This window comes from Chiloscyllium plagiosum, chromosome 7 (genome assembly GCF_004010195.1).
Source record: "Chiloscyllium plagiosum isolate BGI_BamShark_2017 chromosome 7, ASM401019v2, whole genome shotgun sequence".
Taxonomy (NCBI): Eukaryota; Metazoa; Chordata; class Chondrichthyes; order Orectolobiformes; family Hemiscylliidae; genus Chiloscyllium; species Chiloscyllium plagiosum.
Window position 1 is genome coordinate 32,298,933 of NC_057716.1, and position 18,847 is coordinate 32,317,779.

Below are 18,847 nucleotides of genomic sequence, written 5' to 3' on the forward strand. Positions count from 1 at the left end.
CAGGAGGATAACACCTTCAACATATTGTCTCGCTATCACCATTGTTAACAGCTAACCCGAGAATGCAACTTTAAAAAAAGGGTTTTGTGATTTACACATGAAAGAAGTGAAATTATCACTGTATTCTAACAGATGAAAGGCTTAACAGACAATCAATTCTTCAATGTATAATTTCAGTTACATCACACTGCAAATTTTTGCTATAAATTCTGTGTTACGATCGAGCCCTCCACAATCACCTGATGAAGAGGCGTCACTCCGAAAGCTAGTGTGCTTCCAATTAATCCTGTTGGACTATAACCTGGTGTTGTGTGATTTTTAACTTTATCCTAACTATGCCATTCATGATTTTATAAACCTCTATAAGGGCACTAAACAGCCCCAGCCTATTCAGCCTCTCCCAAAAACTCCAACCCTCGCAACATCCTTGTAAATCTTTTCTGAACCCTTTCAAGTTTCACAACATCTTTCCTATAGGAAGGAGACCAGAATTACTCGCAGTATTCCAAAAGTGGCCTAACTAATGTTCTGTACAGCCACAACATGACCTCCCAATGCCTGTACTCAATATTCTGATCAATAAAGTAGGACTGTCATACAATCCTACAGCATGGAGACACGTCGCTCAGCCCAAACCAGTCCATGCCGACCAAATATCCAACCATGCTAGCCCCATGTCCTTCTAAACTTTTCCTATTTATATTTTAGCCAAATGCCTTTTAAATGTTGTTAATGTATCCACCTCAACCATGTCTAGTGGCAGTTCATTCCATTTGCATACCATCCTCTGTGTAAAAAAGTTGCCCCTCAGGTTCCCTTTTACTCTTTCCCCTCTAACCCTAAACTGATGTCTTGTCCTCGATTCCCCAACCCTGGGAAAAAGACTAAGTGCATTCACCCTATCCATGCCTCTCATGATCTTATACACTTCCATAAGATCCCCCCTCAGTCTCCTATGCTGTAAACAAAAAAAGTCCTAGCTTGTCTAACCTCTCCCTATAATTGAGGCCATTGAGTCCCGACAACATCCTTGTAAATTTCTTTTGCACTCTTTCCAGTTCAATAACATCGTTCCTAGAGCAAGTTGATCAAAACTGAACACAATACTCCAAGTGCGGCCTCACCAAGGTCCTGTACAACTACAACAGAACTTCCCAACTTCTATGCTCAACACCCTGACCAATCAACGCCAGTGTGCCAAAACCCTCTTTTACTACCCTGTCTACGAGTGTCTCCAATTTCAGAAAACTGTGCACCTGAACTCCAAGGTCTCTCCGTTCCACTACACTCCTTAAGGCCCTACCATTCACCATGAAACCCCTATCTTGATTTAACTTGCCAAAAAGCAAGACATCATATTTATCTATATTGAATTCCACTTGCCATTTCTCGGTCCACTTCCTCAGCTGATCAAGATCCTGTTGCAATTTCTGAGAACTTTCCTCACTGTCCACATTACCATTTATTTTAGCGTTATCTGCAAACGTACTAATCATACCTTGTACATTCTCATCCAAATCATTGAAAGAGATAACAAATAGCAATGGTCCCAGCAACAACCGCTGAGGTACACCACTAGTCACAGGTCTCCAGTCCAAGAAGCATCCTTCCACTATTACTCTCTGCTTCCTACCATCAAGCCAATTGTGGATCCAATTTGCCAGCGCCCCCTGGATTTCATACAATCTAACCTTCCAAAGCAGCCTACCATGTGGAACATATCAATGGCCTTACTGGAATGTACATAGACTATGTCCCATCGCCCTGCCCTCATAAACTTTCCTGGTCACTTCAAAGAACCGTGGGCGGCACGGTGGCACAGTGGTTAGCACTGCTGCCTCACAGCGCCAGAGACCCGGGTTCAATTCCCGCCTCAGGCGACTGACTGTGTGGAGTTTGCACATTCTCCCCGTGTCTGCGTGGGTTTCCTCCGGGTGCTCCGGTTTCCTCCCACAGTCCAAAGATGTGCAAGTCAGGTGAATTGGCCATGCTAAATTGCCCGTAGCCTTAGGTAAGGGGTAAACGTATGGGTGGGTTGTGCTTCGGCGGGTCGGTGTGGACTTGTTGGGCCGAAGGGCCTGTTTCCACACTGTAATGTAATCTAATCTAAAAAACTCTCTTTAAATTTGTGAAACATGATCTCCCACGCACAAAACCATGCTGACTACTCCTAATCAAACCCTGTCTTTCCAAATGCACGTATATCTTAGCTCTCAGAATCTTTTCAAGTAAGCTACCACAGATGTTAAGTTTACTGGTCTATAGGTCCCTGGTTTTTCTTTGCAGCCCTTCTCCAATAAGGACACAACATTCACTAGCTCCAGTCTTCCAGGACCTCAACAGTGGCTAACGATGATGCAAAAATATTAGCCAGGGCCCTCGCAATTTCTTCTCTAGCCTATTGCAGTGTTCTTGGAGTCATCTGGTCAGGACCAGGAGATTTATCCACCTTCACACATTGTAATACATCCAGCACTTCCCCTACTGTGATATGGACTGACTCCAAGATACCACCACTAACTTCCCCAAGTCCCCAAGTCATCATGTCTTTCTCCATAGTAAACACAGAAGAAAAATATTCACTGTGGACCTCATCCATCTCCTACAGTTCCAAACATGCATGTCCACTATAGTCCTTGAGTGGACTCATTTTCTCTCATTATTCTTTTTCCTTTAATATAATTAAAGACCTCATTGGATTCACCCTAATCTTTTCAGTAAAGGTTATCTCATGCCCCCGTTTCGCTTTCCTATTTCTTTCTTCAGTAAACTCCTGTATGTCTTGTGTATCTCTAGGGATTCCCTTGATACCAGCTGCTGGTAACTGAGCAGTGCCTCCTTTTTCTTGGCCAAAGCCTCAATATCTCTTGATTTGGAGATGCTGGTGTTGGACTGGGGTGTACAAAGTTAAAAATCACACAACACCAGGTTATACTCCAACATGGTTTAATTGGAAGCACTAGCTTTCGGAGCACTGCTCCTTCATGATGAAGGAGCTGCCTTCCTGATGAAGGAGCGGCACTCCGAAAGCTAGTGCTTCCAATTAAACCTATTGGAGTATAACCTGGTGTTTGTGTGATTTTTAACTCAGTATCTCTTATCAGAGTGAGGCCAAATGGAAAATGGAGGAACAACACTTTATATTTTGCTGGGTTGCCCTAACCGTCCTCCTTGCCTCCTTGACCTGTTCTAACCTGTCCATCTTCCTGCTCATCTATCCGCTCCACCCTTACCAATCATAATAACCCCCTACCTGCATCCACCTATCACCCAACCACCCTTGCCCCAGCGTCACCCCCTTCTTCCATCTACTGATGAACCCCTCCCCCTCCCCAGTCCTGATGAAAGGTTTCGGTCTTAAACGTTGACTTTCCTGCTCCTCAGATGCTGAGTGACCTGCTGTGCTCTTCCAGTTTCACATCTATTGACTTGTGTATAGTATAGGTACAGTGAATAAACAGAGGTTTATGGAGTTAGTCTAGTACGTATATTAGGTAAAATGGCAGTACACAGTTACACAGGGGTGTCATGTGTACGATACAGTGCATAGGCTGAAGCATGTGGCAGTATAGTACGTACAGAGGTAACAATTCATACAGAGGTGCAGCACACACAGAAACACATGAAAGTATAGTGCAGACACAGAAATACATGGAAGTATAGTATCTGCCCAGAGGTACAGGTACTTGGAAGTAGTGTATATGCAGAGGTTATCAGTACAGAATATATACAGATGTACACAGGATGTACAGTGTGTACACAATAGTATACAGAGTTTTATGGAGGTACAGTGCGTGCACAGAGACACATGGAAGTCTGTACATAAAGGTATACCGTGCACACAGAGGTATAGTGCATACACATTGGTATAGTGCTTGTACAGAGGTACATAGAAGTACAGTGTTTATTCAATTATAGTGTGTACACAGAGGTATAGTGTATCTAGATGTACACCAAAGTGTACATAACAATACCTTGAGACACTGGCGTACAATGTATACAGAGATACACACAATGGTACACCAAGGTTCAGTGTGAACAGAGGTACATGGAAGTACAATGTGCACAGACTATGTTAATTGAGGTACAGTGTGTGCATAGGGATACAACAGAGCTACAGTGCATACTGAAGTACACCAACATAGTGTGCATACACAGAAGCACATAAGGGTACATGGAGCTATAATGCGTACATCGAGGTTTACAGAGATACACTATGCACACTCAGGTACAGGGCATACATACAAGTATAGTGTACATTCAGGTGTACTGAGGTACATGAACGTTCAGCTCACAGCTGAATTCTGAATTGTTTTGTGTTTTGAAGACTCTGATCAGCCTCCCATCAGTCAGACCCTGTTTTCTGGTAGACCCTCCTGGACTTATTCCTGAATTTCAGTGAAGGGGAAATATTCAACGTAATGAGGAAATGGAAGAGTGATACTACCTCCTGGATAGTGAGGGTATTTCGACCACTCAGGCTTCAAGTCTCACCAAAGTTCAAAGGAAATCAGATAATAAGACCTAGTCCACTTTACTGATAATTGGTGCATTTTCAGATAGTAGCTCAATCCGCATGATATCTGTCATGATTATGTCCAACAGAATCATTAGAGATACTTTGGGTATATTCACTGTTACCAATCCTTCTGAATGGTATTTGTTTAAGTTATTGATACCAAGTGCAGAGGATTCCGACATAGAGTCTTAGGCAGAAATGGGGTTCAGTCTTGATAAACAGAATAGGTGTTTTACAAAGTACTTTATAGCTAATTACATTAAGAGCGACATGAGAGTCCTTTGTAAGAACACAAGCTACACTTTCGAGTAAGTGCTTACAGAGGTAACAATATATACAGAGGTGCAGCACACACATGAAAGTATAGTATCTGCCCAGAGGTACGGTGGCACAGTGGTTAGCACTGCTGCCTCACAGCGCCAGAGACCCGGGTTCAATTCCCGCCTCAGGCGACTGACTGTGTGGAGTTTGCATGTTCTCCCCGTGTCTGCGTGGGTTTCCTCCGGGTGCTCCGGTTTCCTCCCACAGTCCAAAAGATGTGCAGGTCAGGTGAATTGGCCATGCTAAATTGTCCGTAGTGTTAGGTAAGGTATAAATGTAGGGGTATGGGTGGGTTGCGCTTCGGCGGGGCGGTGTGGACTTATTGGGCCGAAGGGCCTGTTTCCACACTGTAAGTAATCTAATCTAATCTACAGTGCATATGTACAGGTACATGGAAGTAGTGTATAAGCAGAGGTTATCAGTACAGAATATATACAGATGTATACAGGATGTACAGCGTGTACACAATAGTATACGGAGTTTTATGGAGGTACAGTGCGTGCACAGAGACACATGGAAGTCTGTACATAAAGGTATACCGTGCACACAGAGGTATACTGCATACACATTGGTATGGTGCTTGTACAGAGGTACATAGAAGTACAGTGTTTATTCAATTATAGTGTGTACACAGAGGTATAGTGTATCTAGATGTACACAATATTGTTACCTTGCAAATTTGAACATGGTTATAGCTCCTCCCAGGAACAGGAGCCTGACATATCCTGATGGGTGGAGCTCATCACATGATGTCAGTTAACCCTTTCAGTTACTGTCTTATACAACAATAACCTCAAAAGATTACTTCTGAATAGGAGGGGTGGGAAAGTGAGGATTCTACAAATTGTGCAGACATTACCATCCACTGTTCGATGTCTCCAAATTTTGAATCCAGCCCATAATATTTCTAAGAACAGAAAAAGTAGAGTTTAGGAAAGGGGAGAGAGCAGGGAAGACAAGATTAATTATGAACATGGAGGTGGACTAATTATGTTAAAGATCGTGCAGCATTTCAGAATCACAAGCAATAGCAAGCAGCCTCATTCAACTTGTATTAATGAGCCAGGTGGGAGACATCAAATGCAGGCTTGAATGGACTGGGCTAAATTTCCCTGTGGGTTTGGGACCTTTAGGAAAGGACTAAACAGGAGTCCTCAAGAGCACAATATTTGAGAGGGCAGCCTCCAGATTTTTTTAACAGGCTGGCAAAGCTGAAGACCCATTCAGAGGACCTACAATTCTGCAGCCTTAGGAGTAGCACCCCTTTAACATAGCTCCCACCCTAGAGGGAGGTCAGCGAATGTACGGGATCATCATGGTTGTGCCCCACTAGTCAACACTGAAAGGCTTGGTTGAAAACTCCCAAGCTTGGCAGGTTTATGCACTAATGGAGCTATCGAGTGAGCAGCTTGTCCCTTCGATAACAGAAACATAAGGAAGCTATACTGACACGGGGTCCATCTAACTTCCCACTTCCCTTCCCTTAGACCCAACTCCACAGGCCAAAGGAAATGCAACACAGAGGCAGGGACATTGGCCCACAGAGACACAGCCCCATGCAGACAGACCCTGACAGGAACATGCGCCAACACAAAGACAGGAGGCCCACCCAGAGACAGACATGACAAAGATGCTCTCCCACAGTGATATCCCCATAGAAACTGAAAGAGGCATGCATCAAGAACCACGCACAGCGCACTCTCAGGCCTACTCACTCGGAGACATTTCCAAAGACCAACCCAAACAGAGTCATGTCCACAAAGCGACAAAGACAAAACACCCCAGAGACAGACACATATCTTAGAATTATACAAAGTCTCAGACTGAAACTGCCAAAGAGACATCTCAGAAGTTTGATCCCTGACCCACATTCAAACATAGACACTTCTACTATTGCCAGCAAAAGCTAGAATGTGCAACTTATCAATAAAACTAGAGGCAGGATGGTCAGCAGTGAAATCAGAAAACATATTTTCACACAAGATGTTGCAGATATTTGGAACACACAATTTCTCCAATGGCCGAGACTGCTAGGAGTGAACAGAGTTTGAAGATGATCAATAAATTTTTGCTCACTAAGAGAAGGAGACAAAGTTTTGGATCGAAGTCAGGCAAATGATGTTAAGGTACATTGGCAAAATAGGCTGAATGGACTGAATGGCTTCCTCCTGTTCCACTGTTAGTGTACAGACTTAACTGAAACATTTTTGGCCTGTTGACAAGTTGCAGACCAATGAAGCAGCTGGGCAGAGAGAAGATACCAGACAGCCAAGATTCTTGCTACATAGGGTAGTCAGAGACCTCTGTGGACAACAGTCTAACACACTGGCACAGACCGATCTGTGTTGGAAACCAGATCGAAGTGTCAGTCTGGAGAAGACAAAATCTGGAAAAAATAACAAGGAGAACAAAAGAAAACCCAGGTTTGAGCAAACAGTTGGGTAGCTATGGATTTTTAACTTCGCTGCTGACTGGCCATGCCTCCAAACCAACACCATCATGGGGTAGGTGCAAGTGACATTAGTGCATGCACTAAGGAGTGGTAAGATTAAACCATGAGACAAACATAACAGCGAGGAAGGCTCACCTTTTGAACCTGGTAAATCTGCCGAGTGGAGGAAATTTGAAGGAAAATAGCAAAAGACAGAAGTTAAATAGATTGAATACGCAGAGAGAGTTGCAGAGTTTCAGTCAGAAAGAACAACTGGTCCCACATGAAGATTGAGATGTTTTATTTTGTATATCCTTCCTAACCACAGGATAAATTGGACCCAGTTTTTGTATTTCGGGACTCTGGCTTGTGACCCACAGGGCCAAGGCCCAGATAGAGACCATGATGGCATACAATCAAAAGCCAAACTCCAAACTGAATGCAAGATCCAAGAGACCCTTTTTGGTCCTGCTCACTCAGATCAAGAGAGTGCAGCTCAGACCTGCCTCTCTTTCGATCACACTCAGTATCTAATTAACCGACAGCCAAAACAACTGGAACGAAACTTAGATCACCATGGCAACAGTCCAGCAGTTTGAAGTGGTGATTCTTGGGCAACTGAGAATAGAGGACAACCAAATATGTAACATCCATTAACTACAAAGTCAATACAGCCAGTTCAGTGGATGTGATCAATGAAACATACATTGCTTCAGAGTACAGATGGCTCAAAGCTCCTTCAATTCTCTACAAAGCTCAGAAATCACACAAAGGAAGGCGGTAGTACAGAAGCCATCTGTAACCTGGAAAGTTCACAAAACCTTTCCAGAATACAGTGCAGCCAGCAAGAACAACACTGTTGAGAAAGACATATATGGCAGCGATAGCACACAAGGATGCACTACAGCCGGGCATCAACTGGAATTACAGCTTGGTAACTAAAGGGAGCACAACTGGCTGTCTACAGTTGTAACCAGTTATAGTTGGATGTCTGTGGGCATTACACCAGGGGTTCTATGGCAGTTAGATTTGCTCACTTACCACTGTTAAAAATGGGCTTCTGCTGGTGTAATGGGCAGGCCTCCACCTGGATTACTACCAGTCTTTGTAAAATGTGTGTTTGTCATTGGACATAGCTGGCAATGCTGGTATTTACTATCTGCCCCTCGTTGTTGTGCTGTAGTTACTGGTTCACTTTCTGAATGTTTTACAGTCTGTATGGTGAAGCTCCTTCTACGATGTTGCTCAGCACTTGGCCTTAAAAAGTTATGAATGTGGCCTCAAACTAATTTACATCCTCTTGAGTATTTGGAATTAAAATATGATCTGATCAAACTGTTCAAAATATTCAAATGAAAAGGATTTCATCAGGTTAATACAGGGAAACTAAATCCAGGACATGAGAGCCTTCACTGTAAATAGGACAGTGTGAAATCAGGAGGGAGGTCATCAACACAAAAGAAAGGTGCAATTTAGAACACTTACAAAATGGGTTGTCATGTTGAGGAAATTGGTGCTTTCAAGGATGAAAGTTTTATTCTTTCTTTAGGTAAGGGCATGAAAGGATATTGAACGAAGGGGTGAGAGAATTGAAGATGTTGCAAAATTAACAATAATCCGATTTGATTAAGTCAACAGATTATTAGCTGAAAATGTGTTGCTGGAAAAGCGCAGCAGGTCAGGCAGCATCCAGGGAACAGGAGAATCGACGTTTCGGGCATAAGCCCTTCTTCAGGAATGAGGGCTGAAGAAGGGCTTATGCCCGAAACGTCGATTCTCCTGTTCCCTGGATGCTGCCTGACCTGCTGCGCTTTTCCAGCAACACATTTTCAGCTCTGATCTCCAGCATCTGCAGACCTCACTTTCTCCTCAACAGATTATTAGGCATAGGAGCAAAAGTAGGCCACTCAGCCCTTGGGAGTGCTTCACCATTCAATAAGATCATGACTGATTGGAGACTGATCTATTCCCCAAAACACCTGATGACCTTATTGATTAAATGCCTGTCCATCTCAACCTTGAATATACTTAAAAACCCAACCTCACCAGCCCTCTGTGGTAAGGAATTCTGCACAGTACCCCCAGAGGAGAAATTCTGTCCTCAATGGGTGTTGGTCGGTGCATTGAATTTAAGAGTTGGGATATTATATGGCAGCTCTACAGGATTGTGGTGAGACCACTTTTGGAATGCCACATTCAATTCTGGTCTCCCTGCTAATAGGGAAGATGCTGTTCAGGATCCAAAAAAGATTTACAAGAATGTTGCTGGGAATGAAAAGTTTGAGCTATGGGGAGAGATTGAATAGGCTGGGTTTTTTTCCCTGCAGTGTCAGAGGCTGAGGAGTGACCTAATAAAGGTTTATAAAATCATGAGGGGCTTAGATAGATTAAATAACCAAGGTCTTTTCTCCCCCCGAGTAAGGCAGTCCAGAACTCGAAGACATAGGTTTAAGGTGAGAGGGGAAAGATTTTAAAAGGACCTGAGGGGTAACTTTTCATGCAGAGGGTGGTGTGTGTGTGTGGAACGAGCTACCAGAGGAGGTGGTGGATGCAGGTGCAATTACAACATTTGAAAGGCATTAAAAATACATGAATAGGAAGGTTTTGAGGGATATGGGCCAAATGCTGGCAAATGGGACTAGATCAGTTTAGGATATCTGGTTGGTGTAGATAAGTTGGACTAAATGGACTGTTTCTGTGCTGTATGATTCTATGACAGCTTACTCTCAGATTTTCACTTCTGGTCCTAGACTCCCATAACAGAAAACAATCCCTACCAGTCCCCTAAGAATCTTGTATGTTTCAATAACGTTTCCCCTCATTCCTCTAAACTCCAGCTGCTCAACCATTCCTCTAGGATGGACCCTCTATACCCTGAATTGACCTCCTTCGACCGCCTCTAACGCCAGTATATCTTTCCTTAGAAAAGACCAAAACTGTTCACAGCATTCCAGGTATGATTAATTAGAGCCTTTAATTTGAGAAAGATGTCCCTAATTTTATACTCCATTGCCTACAAAATATGGGTTAACAGCCCATTTGCCTTCCTTATTACCTACTGATATTGGGATTTTGGGATTCTTGCACGAGGACCCCCAAATCCCTCTGCACTACAGTTTTCCATTGTTTCTGTTCATTTAATAATATTCAACTGGTAAAGTGTATAACATCACAATTTCCTATACCATGTTATGTCAAGTCTGCAAGCACACTCTCAATGTGGACCGTGCCATCCTCACTACTTACCTCATCACCTATCTTTATGTCTATCCGTAAATGGGTGACAGTACATTCACTTCTATTAATAAAGTAGCCTTATGTGCAGCATCTTATCGAATGCCATTTGGAAATTCAGACACATCACATCTATTGGTTTTCCTGCTTGTTACCTCCTCAAAAAGTTCTAATAAATTTGTTTGGCGTGCTTTCCCCTTTGTGAAGCCTTTTTCTTGATTAGTTTATATAAATGGGCTTGAGGGTCTGAACAGGTTACTTCTATTTCAAATAATCGGAGATGGGGAGTTCTTGGGTGATAATGTAAGAATTTAAAAGGTATGTTAAATTCCCCAGACTTTTTCCCAGGTTGATGGGACTGTCCTTTGGAGAGAGATTGGGAAAACTCCAGTATTCTCAAGCTTCAAAGAATGAGAGGTGATCTCACTTAAACCTACAAAAGATGTCGAGTTAGACAGGATAGATGCAGTTGATACACTCCTGGTGAGGAGTCTAGAACCGAAGAACACAATTTAAAATAAGGGAAATGCTATTAAATTGGAGGTGTAGTGGACAGCGAAGAAGGTTACCTCGGATTACAACAGGATCTTGATCAGATGAGCCAATGGGCTGAGGAATGGCAGATAGAGTTTAAATAAATGTGAGGTGCTGCATTTTGGGAAAGCAAATCTTAGTAGGACTTGTACACTTAATTGTAAGGTCCTAGGGAATGTTGCTGAACAAAGAGACCTTAGAGTTCAGGTTGATAGCTCCTTGAAAGGAGAGTCACAGGTAGATAGAACGTGAAGAAGGCATTTGGTATGCTTTCCTTTGTTGGTCAGAATATTGAGTTTTGGTATGCTTTCCTTTGTTGGTCAGAATATTGAGTAGAGGAGTTGGGAGGTCATGTTGCGGCTGTACAGGACATTGCTTAGGCCACTTTTGGAATACTGCATGCAATTCTGGTCTCCTTCCTATCGGAAGGATGTTGTGAAACTTGAAAGGGTTCAGAAAAGATTTACAAAGATGTTGCCAGAGTAGGAGGATTTGAGCTATAGGGAGAGGTTGAATAGGCTAGGGCTGTTTTCCCTAGAGAGTCAGAGGGTGAGGGGTGACCTTATAGAGGCTTATAAAATCAGAGGGGCATGGATAGGGTAAATAGACAAGGTCTTTTCCCTGGGGTGGGGTAGTCCAGAGCTAGAGGGCACAGGTTTAGGGGGAGAAGGGAAGAGACCTAAGGGGCAATCTTTTCACACAGAGGGTGATACGTATATGGAATGTGCTGCCAGAGGAAGTGATGGAGGCTGGTACAATTGTCACATTTAAAAGGCATCTGGATGGGAATATGAATAGGAAGGGTTGGAGAGATATGGGCCAGGTGCTGGTAGGTGGGACTAGATTGGGTTGGGATATCTGGTCGGCATGAATGTGTTTGACCGAAGGGTCTGTTTCCATGCTGTACATCTCTATGACTCTATTTAGGACCGAGGTAAAGACAGGATTGTAAATCTTTTTTTTTGGTGAGTGGGGTGGGGTAGTGCAATGGGACTTCAGCCTTTCAGTATGTTTAAGGCATAGATTGACAAATTTCTGATTATCAGCAGTATATGGAGTTATGGGGATAGTTTAGTAAAAGTGTTTGATAAGCTATATTCATATTAAATGGCAGAACAGGCTGACCACTTATTCCTATGTTGCTATATCCAGGACGGAATAGTTGATGGTTGGAAAGAAACCTGCAGGTGATGCTGTTACAGAGTACGTCAGTCACTCCTTCCTGAAGCATTGTTAGATGATCTGGTGAATCAATCCAGAGAGTTCAGCCTTCTCAATCTAAAATGAGAAGTCCTCAGCCTTTCTCTCATGACTCAGCTCTGACCAGTACAATCTCAGCAATTGTCAATTACATAGCAGCACTGGGGGAAAAGTACCAAACATTGCCACCATGTGCCCAATTCCCCAACTCACCTCTTTCTGCTGTCTTTCTAGCTCTTTCATTCGGATCTCTCGTGCTTCAGCCCGTGCAGCCCGTTTCGCCGCCAATCTGGCCTCAGCCTGTCAAGGACAAAGAAAAATCATGAGAAAATCATGACAGGCCTGTCCCTACAAGTACTGTACCCAGTGTTTTATAGTGACAAACCTATAGCCATCAGTACTGTACCATATTATTAAACAGCAATAGACCTGTTCCTAACAACACTGCATCCCAGTGTTATTTAGTGACAAGTCTGTCCTGACCAGTACAGCCACGTTTCTTACATTACAACAGATTTTGCTTGAGTTGAGGCTTTGAAAGGTGCTAAATAAAAGCTAGTTCATTCCTGGTTAACTTACTATTCCTGTTGGACACTCTGCATCTCTACTTCTCAACAACCAGGGAGCCTTTTACAAAGAAACACCACTCCATTGGAAAACCCTGGAAAAACCGGTGGGGCATGCCACTGTGAACAACCTTTAGAAAAATTAGATATATTGGACAATAACTTGTGGAGGTTATGGGGATCAGGACTGCAGGCTATACAGCCATCACTTTGCAAGAAAGGACACTTCATCTTGTCCCATTCAATAGATCAAAAAGGAATGTTAGCCTTGGATTAAGGAACCCAGTGACTGAAGTTCTATCCACTGGGTCCATACCCTTGTGTTATATGGTGATACATATATTCCAACAAGTACTGTATTTGTGTTATATAGTGAGAAGCCTGTTCCACTAGAAATGTAACCCTGTATTATACAGTGACAGACCTGTCTCCAACAGTATCGTACCCAGATTATACAAAGATAGACCTATCCCCACCAGTACTGCACCTGTGTTTTACAATAACAGATGTATCCCAACAATACTGTATCCCAGTGTTATACAGTAACAGATCGGTCTGCACCATTAGAGATCCCCAATGTTATAGTGACTGATCTGTTTCCACCAGCCATGCTTCTTACAACAGATTTTGCATGTGTTGAGGTTGTGAAAGGTGCTATATAAATGATAGTTCGTTCCTACATAACTTTTCATTCCTGTTGTGCACACTGCATCACTACTTCTTAACAGATGTTTGCACATTCTCCCCGTGTCTGTGTGGGTTTCCTCCGGGTGCTCTGGTTTCCTCCCACAGTCCAAAGATGTGAAGGCTTGGTGGATTGGCCATGCTAAATTGCCCATAGTGTCCAGGGATCTCTGGGTTAGGTGGGTTAGCCACGGAATATATGGGGTTACAAGGACGGGGTGGATCTGAGTGGGATGCTTTTTGCAAGGTCTGTGTGGACTTGATGGGCCAAATGGCCTACTTCCATGCTGTAGGAATTCTGTGATTCTAACTGGGGAGCCCACTGTGTTGACTCTTGGAGAGTAAAACAAGATTCTAGTGCTGGGCCATAGCTATTTGCAACAATAACTAATTGGAAGCATTGTCAGTTTTGATATCAGCTGTCGACTTAGTCATAAATGACATCTCATCACCGTATTCATGCAACTGCTGTTTATGATGACCAAGTGACTTAGAGTCATACAGCATGGAAACAGACCCTTCGGTCCAACTCGTCTGGCCGACTAGACATCCTATTCTGACCTAGCATATTGCCCCCATCTCTCTAAACCCTTCCTATTCATATACCCATCCAGATGCCTTTTAAATGTCGCAATTGTACCTCACCCCACCACTTCCTCTGGCAGCTCGTACCATATGCGCATCACCCTCTGTGTGAAAAGGCTATCCCCTTGAGCACTTTTTAAATATTTCCCCTCTCACCTTAAACCTATTCTCTCTAGTTTTAGACTCCCCCATCCTAGAAAAAGACATTGGTTATTCACCATATCCATGCCTCTCATGATTTTATACAACTCTATCAGGTCATTCACAGAGTAACTGAAGAATACTACTCATATTTTGGCTATTGTGTCCTCTCTTATTCCCCATCTCAAATCCATCTCAATTGAATGCTGAAGTCTACAAAGCTCTCCAGACTACTGATACCTAAGACAAATGAGATCCAGGTTGAAATATAGCTCAACAAATTAAATTAAGAACAACATTAAAATAAAATGAGCAGGATTATCACTGAAACACAATGCTGCAGATTTGGGTGCTGAAGTTCAGAATAAAATTATGATGAAATCCACTTGTGTCAATATAATTCAAAATTTCATTTCTTGTCCAAGGCATGGGAAAATATAAAAAAACCCTTACTTTCCGTTCACTAGGAGCTGCTTTGATCTTGTCCTGCAGTGTGGCCCAGATAAGTCACTTTTGCTTTGGCAAATTCATTTTTAGCCCTATTTAAAATCAGATTGGCTTTCTGCAATCAGTCAAGCAGCTCTGTCAAGTGATGTAGATGTTCTTCCCAGATTTGGCTAAAAACAACCAAATTGTCACTATAAATCACACAATAACAGTCCTTGAAATGATTTTATTGGTTATTGTTAATAGCTGTGGAAGTAAGAGGCTGATTCTTGCTTTTCTACTCTCTGTCTCTACTTACAATGCCAAGCGTTTTATGCCTTTTTAACAGCTGTCTCAACATGTCCACCCTCACAAAGACATTTGGGGATGAGCAACCAGTGCTGACCTTGCCAGTGATACCCACATCCTGTGAAAAAATTTCCAAAAATTCCAACATTACCTTGAACATTTTGTAGCCAAGCTCTCTCTATTCCTGAAGCCCTGTCAAATTGTGACATTTAACATATGTCACTTCTTCTCATTCCTTCTTGGTAATTACTTCATACTACTGTGTTAAATTTAATCTGCCACATGTCCACCTATTTCACCTGTCTTGCTTTGCCTTGCTGGTATGTGTTCACCGTGATTCCAAGTTTTATAGCATCTGCACATCAAAGGATTCTGCCCATACACGCCAGGATAATGTTTATTAATGAGATTAATAGTCCTGACGCCAATTAAATGGGAGAACACCACTGGTTTCTCCTCACCAACCATAGCAACAGCAAGTCACCACCATGCTCTGCTTTCAATCCATTTTCCACACTACCACTGTAATTCCATGGACTTCAGTATTGTTCACAAGTTAATAATATGAAACTTTGTTAAAATTTCTTTTGAAAACACTTACATTCACATTGACTGCGATCAAGTTAGTCAATGACAAAACAAATCCGTGCTTTCATTTCTCAATCCATGATTCTTCAAACACAAATTAATTTTGCCTTGGGATTATTGCGTGTAAGCAATGACCTTTTACTGATGTTGGGCTGATTGGCATATTGTTGTCTATCCCTGTTTATGAGCAAACTGCATGCATCTCCTGCATGACTGGCTCACTTTCCTACTTCAAGTGCTGCCAGCTTTTTAAGTAAGTTTATTTATTTTTATCCAAACAAATATTCCTATCTCCTCCTTTACTGTCAAACCAGTTTGTTGCATACAACACAGGGGCTGAGAAAGTGTGGCATGGGAACAAATCATATGGGCAACTGTTCCTTGGCTCAATCATATTAAGTAGATTTCTTTCGCTGAAGGATATTACTAAACAAGATAAGTTTTTACAATCCAGTAGTTTCATGGTCAACATTACTGAGACTAAACCGATTTATCAATTAATCCAATTTAAATTCAACCCAATTGATCAGATGTGATTTGAACTCATATCATAGGTGCCTGTTTCAGTCATACTAGACACCATAATCCCAGAGGACCATAAGGCTGTACTCTCATTACAGTGAAAGAGAGAAAAAAGAGAGAGAAAAAAAGAGAGAGAGAGAGAAAAAGAAAGAGAGAGAGAGAGAGAGAGAGAGAGAGAGAGAGAGAGAGAGAGAGAGAGAGAGAGTGAGAGAGAGTTTAACTTGAACGTCTTCACGCCTCAGGTGAGGGGCAAGGTCAAGAAGGCAGGATTCATATTGACTTCAGCCAGTATGGGAATTGAACCCTTGCACTTGGCAACACTCTGCCAATTGAGAGCATAGTCATTACACTACCTTTCCCAACCAGTCACCTTCTTGTCCATTGTCTAAATCCTTTTGAACCTCTTTGTGTGTGCCCTCACACAGCTAAGTTTCTCATGGAGTGCTGTATTATCAACAAACTTGCATTTGAGCCTTTCATCTAAATTGTTAATGTAGTCCTCAAATGTCTAAAGGCTCAGCACCCATCCTTGCAATACTCGACTAGTAACAGTTTGGCCATTTGAAAATGATCCATTTATTCCTGCACTGTAATCAGATCTTTTGCGCCAATCATTTATCATGCCCCCAACTCTAGGAGCCCCTGTCATGTGCAAGAAATATTTTATGGCAACTTTATCGGGTGCCTTTTGAAAATCCATTTACACATCGACTGACTCCCATTTACTTACCTTATTGGTTACATCTTCAAGAGCCATAATAGATTTGACAAACATGATTTCCTTTTCAAAAACCATGTTGACTGTACGTCTAGTTATAATATGATTTTCCAAATACTCTGTAACCTTTTTCTTCATAATGGTTTCCAGATTTACAATCACTGATCCCCAGAGGATCCCTTATTATATTATTCCTAATTAGCCTTGTTTCATTACACAAGGCAGCATCTAAAATAGCCTGATCCCTGGTGTGTTCCACAACAATGTAGGAAATGGTATCAAATGTACTGCATGAACTTTGTTTCTGAACTATGTTACCCAATTTCATCTGTGAAGTCTATCTGAATATTCAAGTCATCTATGATTACTGCATTATTCTTGTTCCAGAATTTGCTTATTTCTTGAGTAATACCTTGTCCAATATGAGCCTTCTACTCATTGATAAACCCTTCAATGTTTTCTGCTTCATTAACTCCATCCATGCTGATAGCTTTCCTTGTCCTCCCCACCTCTGCCCTTTGCTACTGTTTATTATCTTATATTCAAAACCACCAGCTTAAACAATCATTCTGCATTGAATTAGAGAGTATATATGGTTGCCAAATTTGATGTTGACACAAAGATAGGTGAGGAGATAAGTTGTGGAGAGTACAAAAAGATAGATAAAGTGAGTGAATGAAGATGAAGATATGGCAAATGGAGTATAATGTGGGAAAATATGCAATTGTCCATTTTGGCAGGAAGAGTAAAAATAAGCTTATTATCTAAATAGTGAGTGATTGCACAGATCTGAGATGGAGAGAGTCTAGGTGTGCTCATGCATGAATTGCAAAAGGCTGGTATGCAGGTGCAACAAGTAATCAAGAAAACTAATAGAATGTCATCACTTACCACAGAGGAACTGAATACATAAAATTAGTTACACTTCAGTTATACACATAGGGCAATATTGAGATCACTGGAGCCCTATGTGCAGTATTGATTGCCTTATTTAAGGGAGGATGTAAATGAATCAGACAGTTTACAAAACTAATACCTGGATTGGAGAGACGGGTGGTACCTTATAAGGAAAGGTTTAACAGGCTAGGCCTATATCTGTTGGAGTTTAAAAGAGTAAGAGCTGACTTTGTTGAAACATACAAAATCCTCAGGAGTCTTGACACGATAAATTTGGAGTGGATGTGGAGAGGAAAATGTTAAGAGACCATGGTGAAATGGGCAAAATAGCAGAGCATTCAGGAATACATAATCTGGTCAAGCAGAGTGAGCATGGCTTCATGAAGAGGAAATCATGCCTGACAGATTTACTGGAATTCTTTGAGGAGGTAACAAGCAGAGGAGATAAAGAGGAACCAGAGGATTTTGGATTTTCTTTTGAAAAGTGTTCAATAAGGTGCTACACTTATGGCAATTTAAAAAGAGTCCATGTGTTGGAGATAGATTCAAAGGGATAAAGGATTGGTCATTTGATAGACGAGAGAGAGAATTATGATAAAGGGAGCTTATTCAGAATGAAAATGTGTTGCTGGAAAAGCGCAGCAGGTCAGGCAGCATCCAAGGAACAGGAGAATCGATGTTTCGGGCATAAGCCCTTCTTCAGGAATGGCAACATGTAACTAGTGGAGTACCCCAAATATCAGTACTGGATCACATTTATTTACAATATTTATTAATGACTTGGCTGACTGAAATAAATGTACTACTGCCAAGTATATGGATAACACAAAAATTGGTTGGAAGGCAAAAAGTGAGGTGGCACAAAGAATCTACACAGCGATAAAGACAGGTTAAGTGAGTGGGCAACAACTTGGCAGATGGAATATAACTTGAGGATATGCACTTTGGCTGGAAGATTAGAGGAGCTGAGATTTACTTAAAATGGAGATAGACTACAGAAATCCACAGCACAAAGGGATTTGGAGAGCCTCTTACATGAACCATGAAAAGCATCATCCCCTTCATTCAAGCTCAGCAAATAACAAGGAGAAAGTGAGGACTGCAGATGCTGGAGATCAGAGCTGAAAATGTGTTGCTGGAAAAGCGCAGCAGGTCAGGCAGCATCCAAGGAA

The 18,847-nt window shown here is 42.0% G+C and overlaps 1 protein-coding gene across 1 annotated transcript in view; it reads right to left on the bottom strand.

The window, feature by feature from the left end:
* The window catches only part of LOC122551917 (leucine-rich repeat flightless-interacting protein 2-like), a 100,825-nt gene that overhangs the window by 43,104 nt on the left and 38,874 nt on the right, over positions 1-18,847 (bottom strand). Inside the window, exons 3-5 of the mRNA XM_043694486.1 lie at positions 12,453-12,539; positions 7,428-7,445; positions 5,700-5,747 (exon numbers count right to left, since the gene is read on the bottom strand). Of these exons, the coding sequence (XP_043550421.1) occupies positions 5,700-5,747; positions 7,428-7,445; positions 12,453-12,539 (153 nt within the window). The remainder of the gene's footprint in view (positions 1-5,699; positions 5,748-7,427; positions 7,446-12,452; positions 12,540-18,847) is intronic.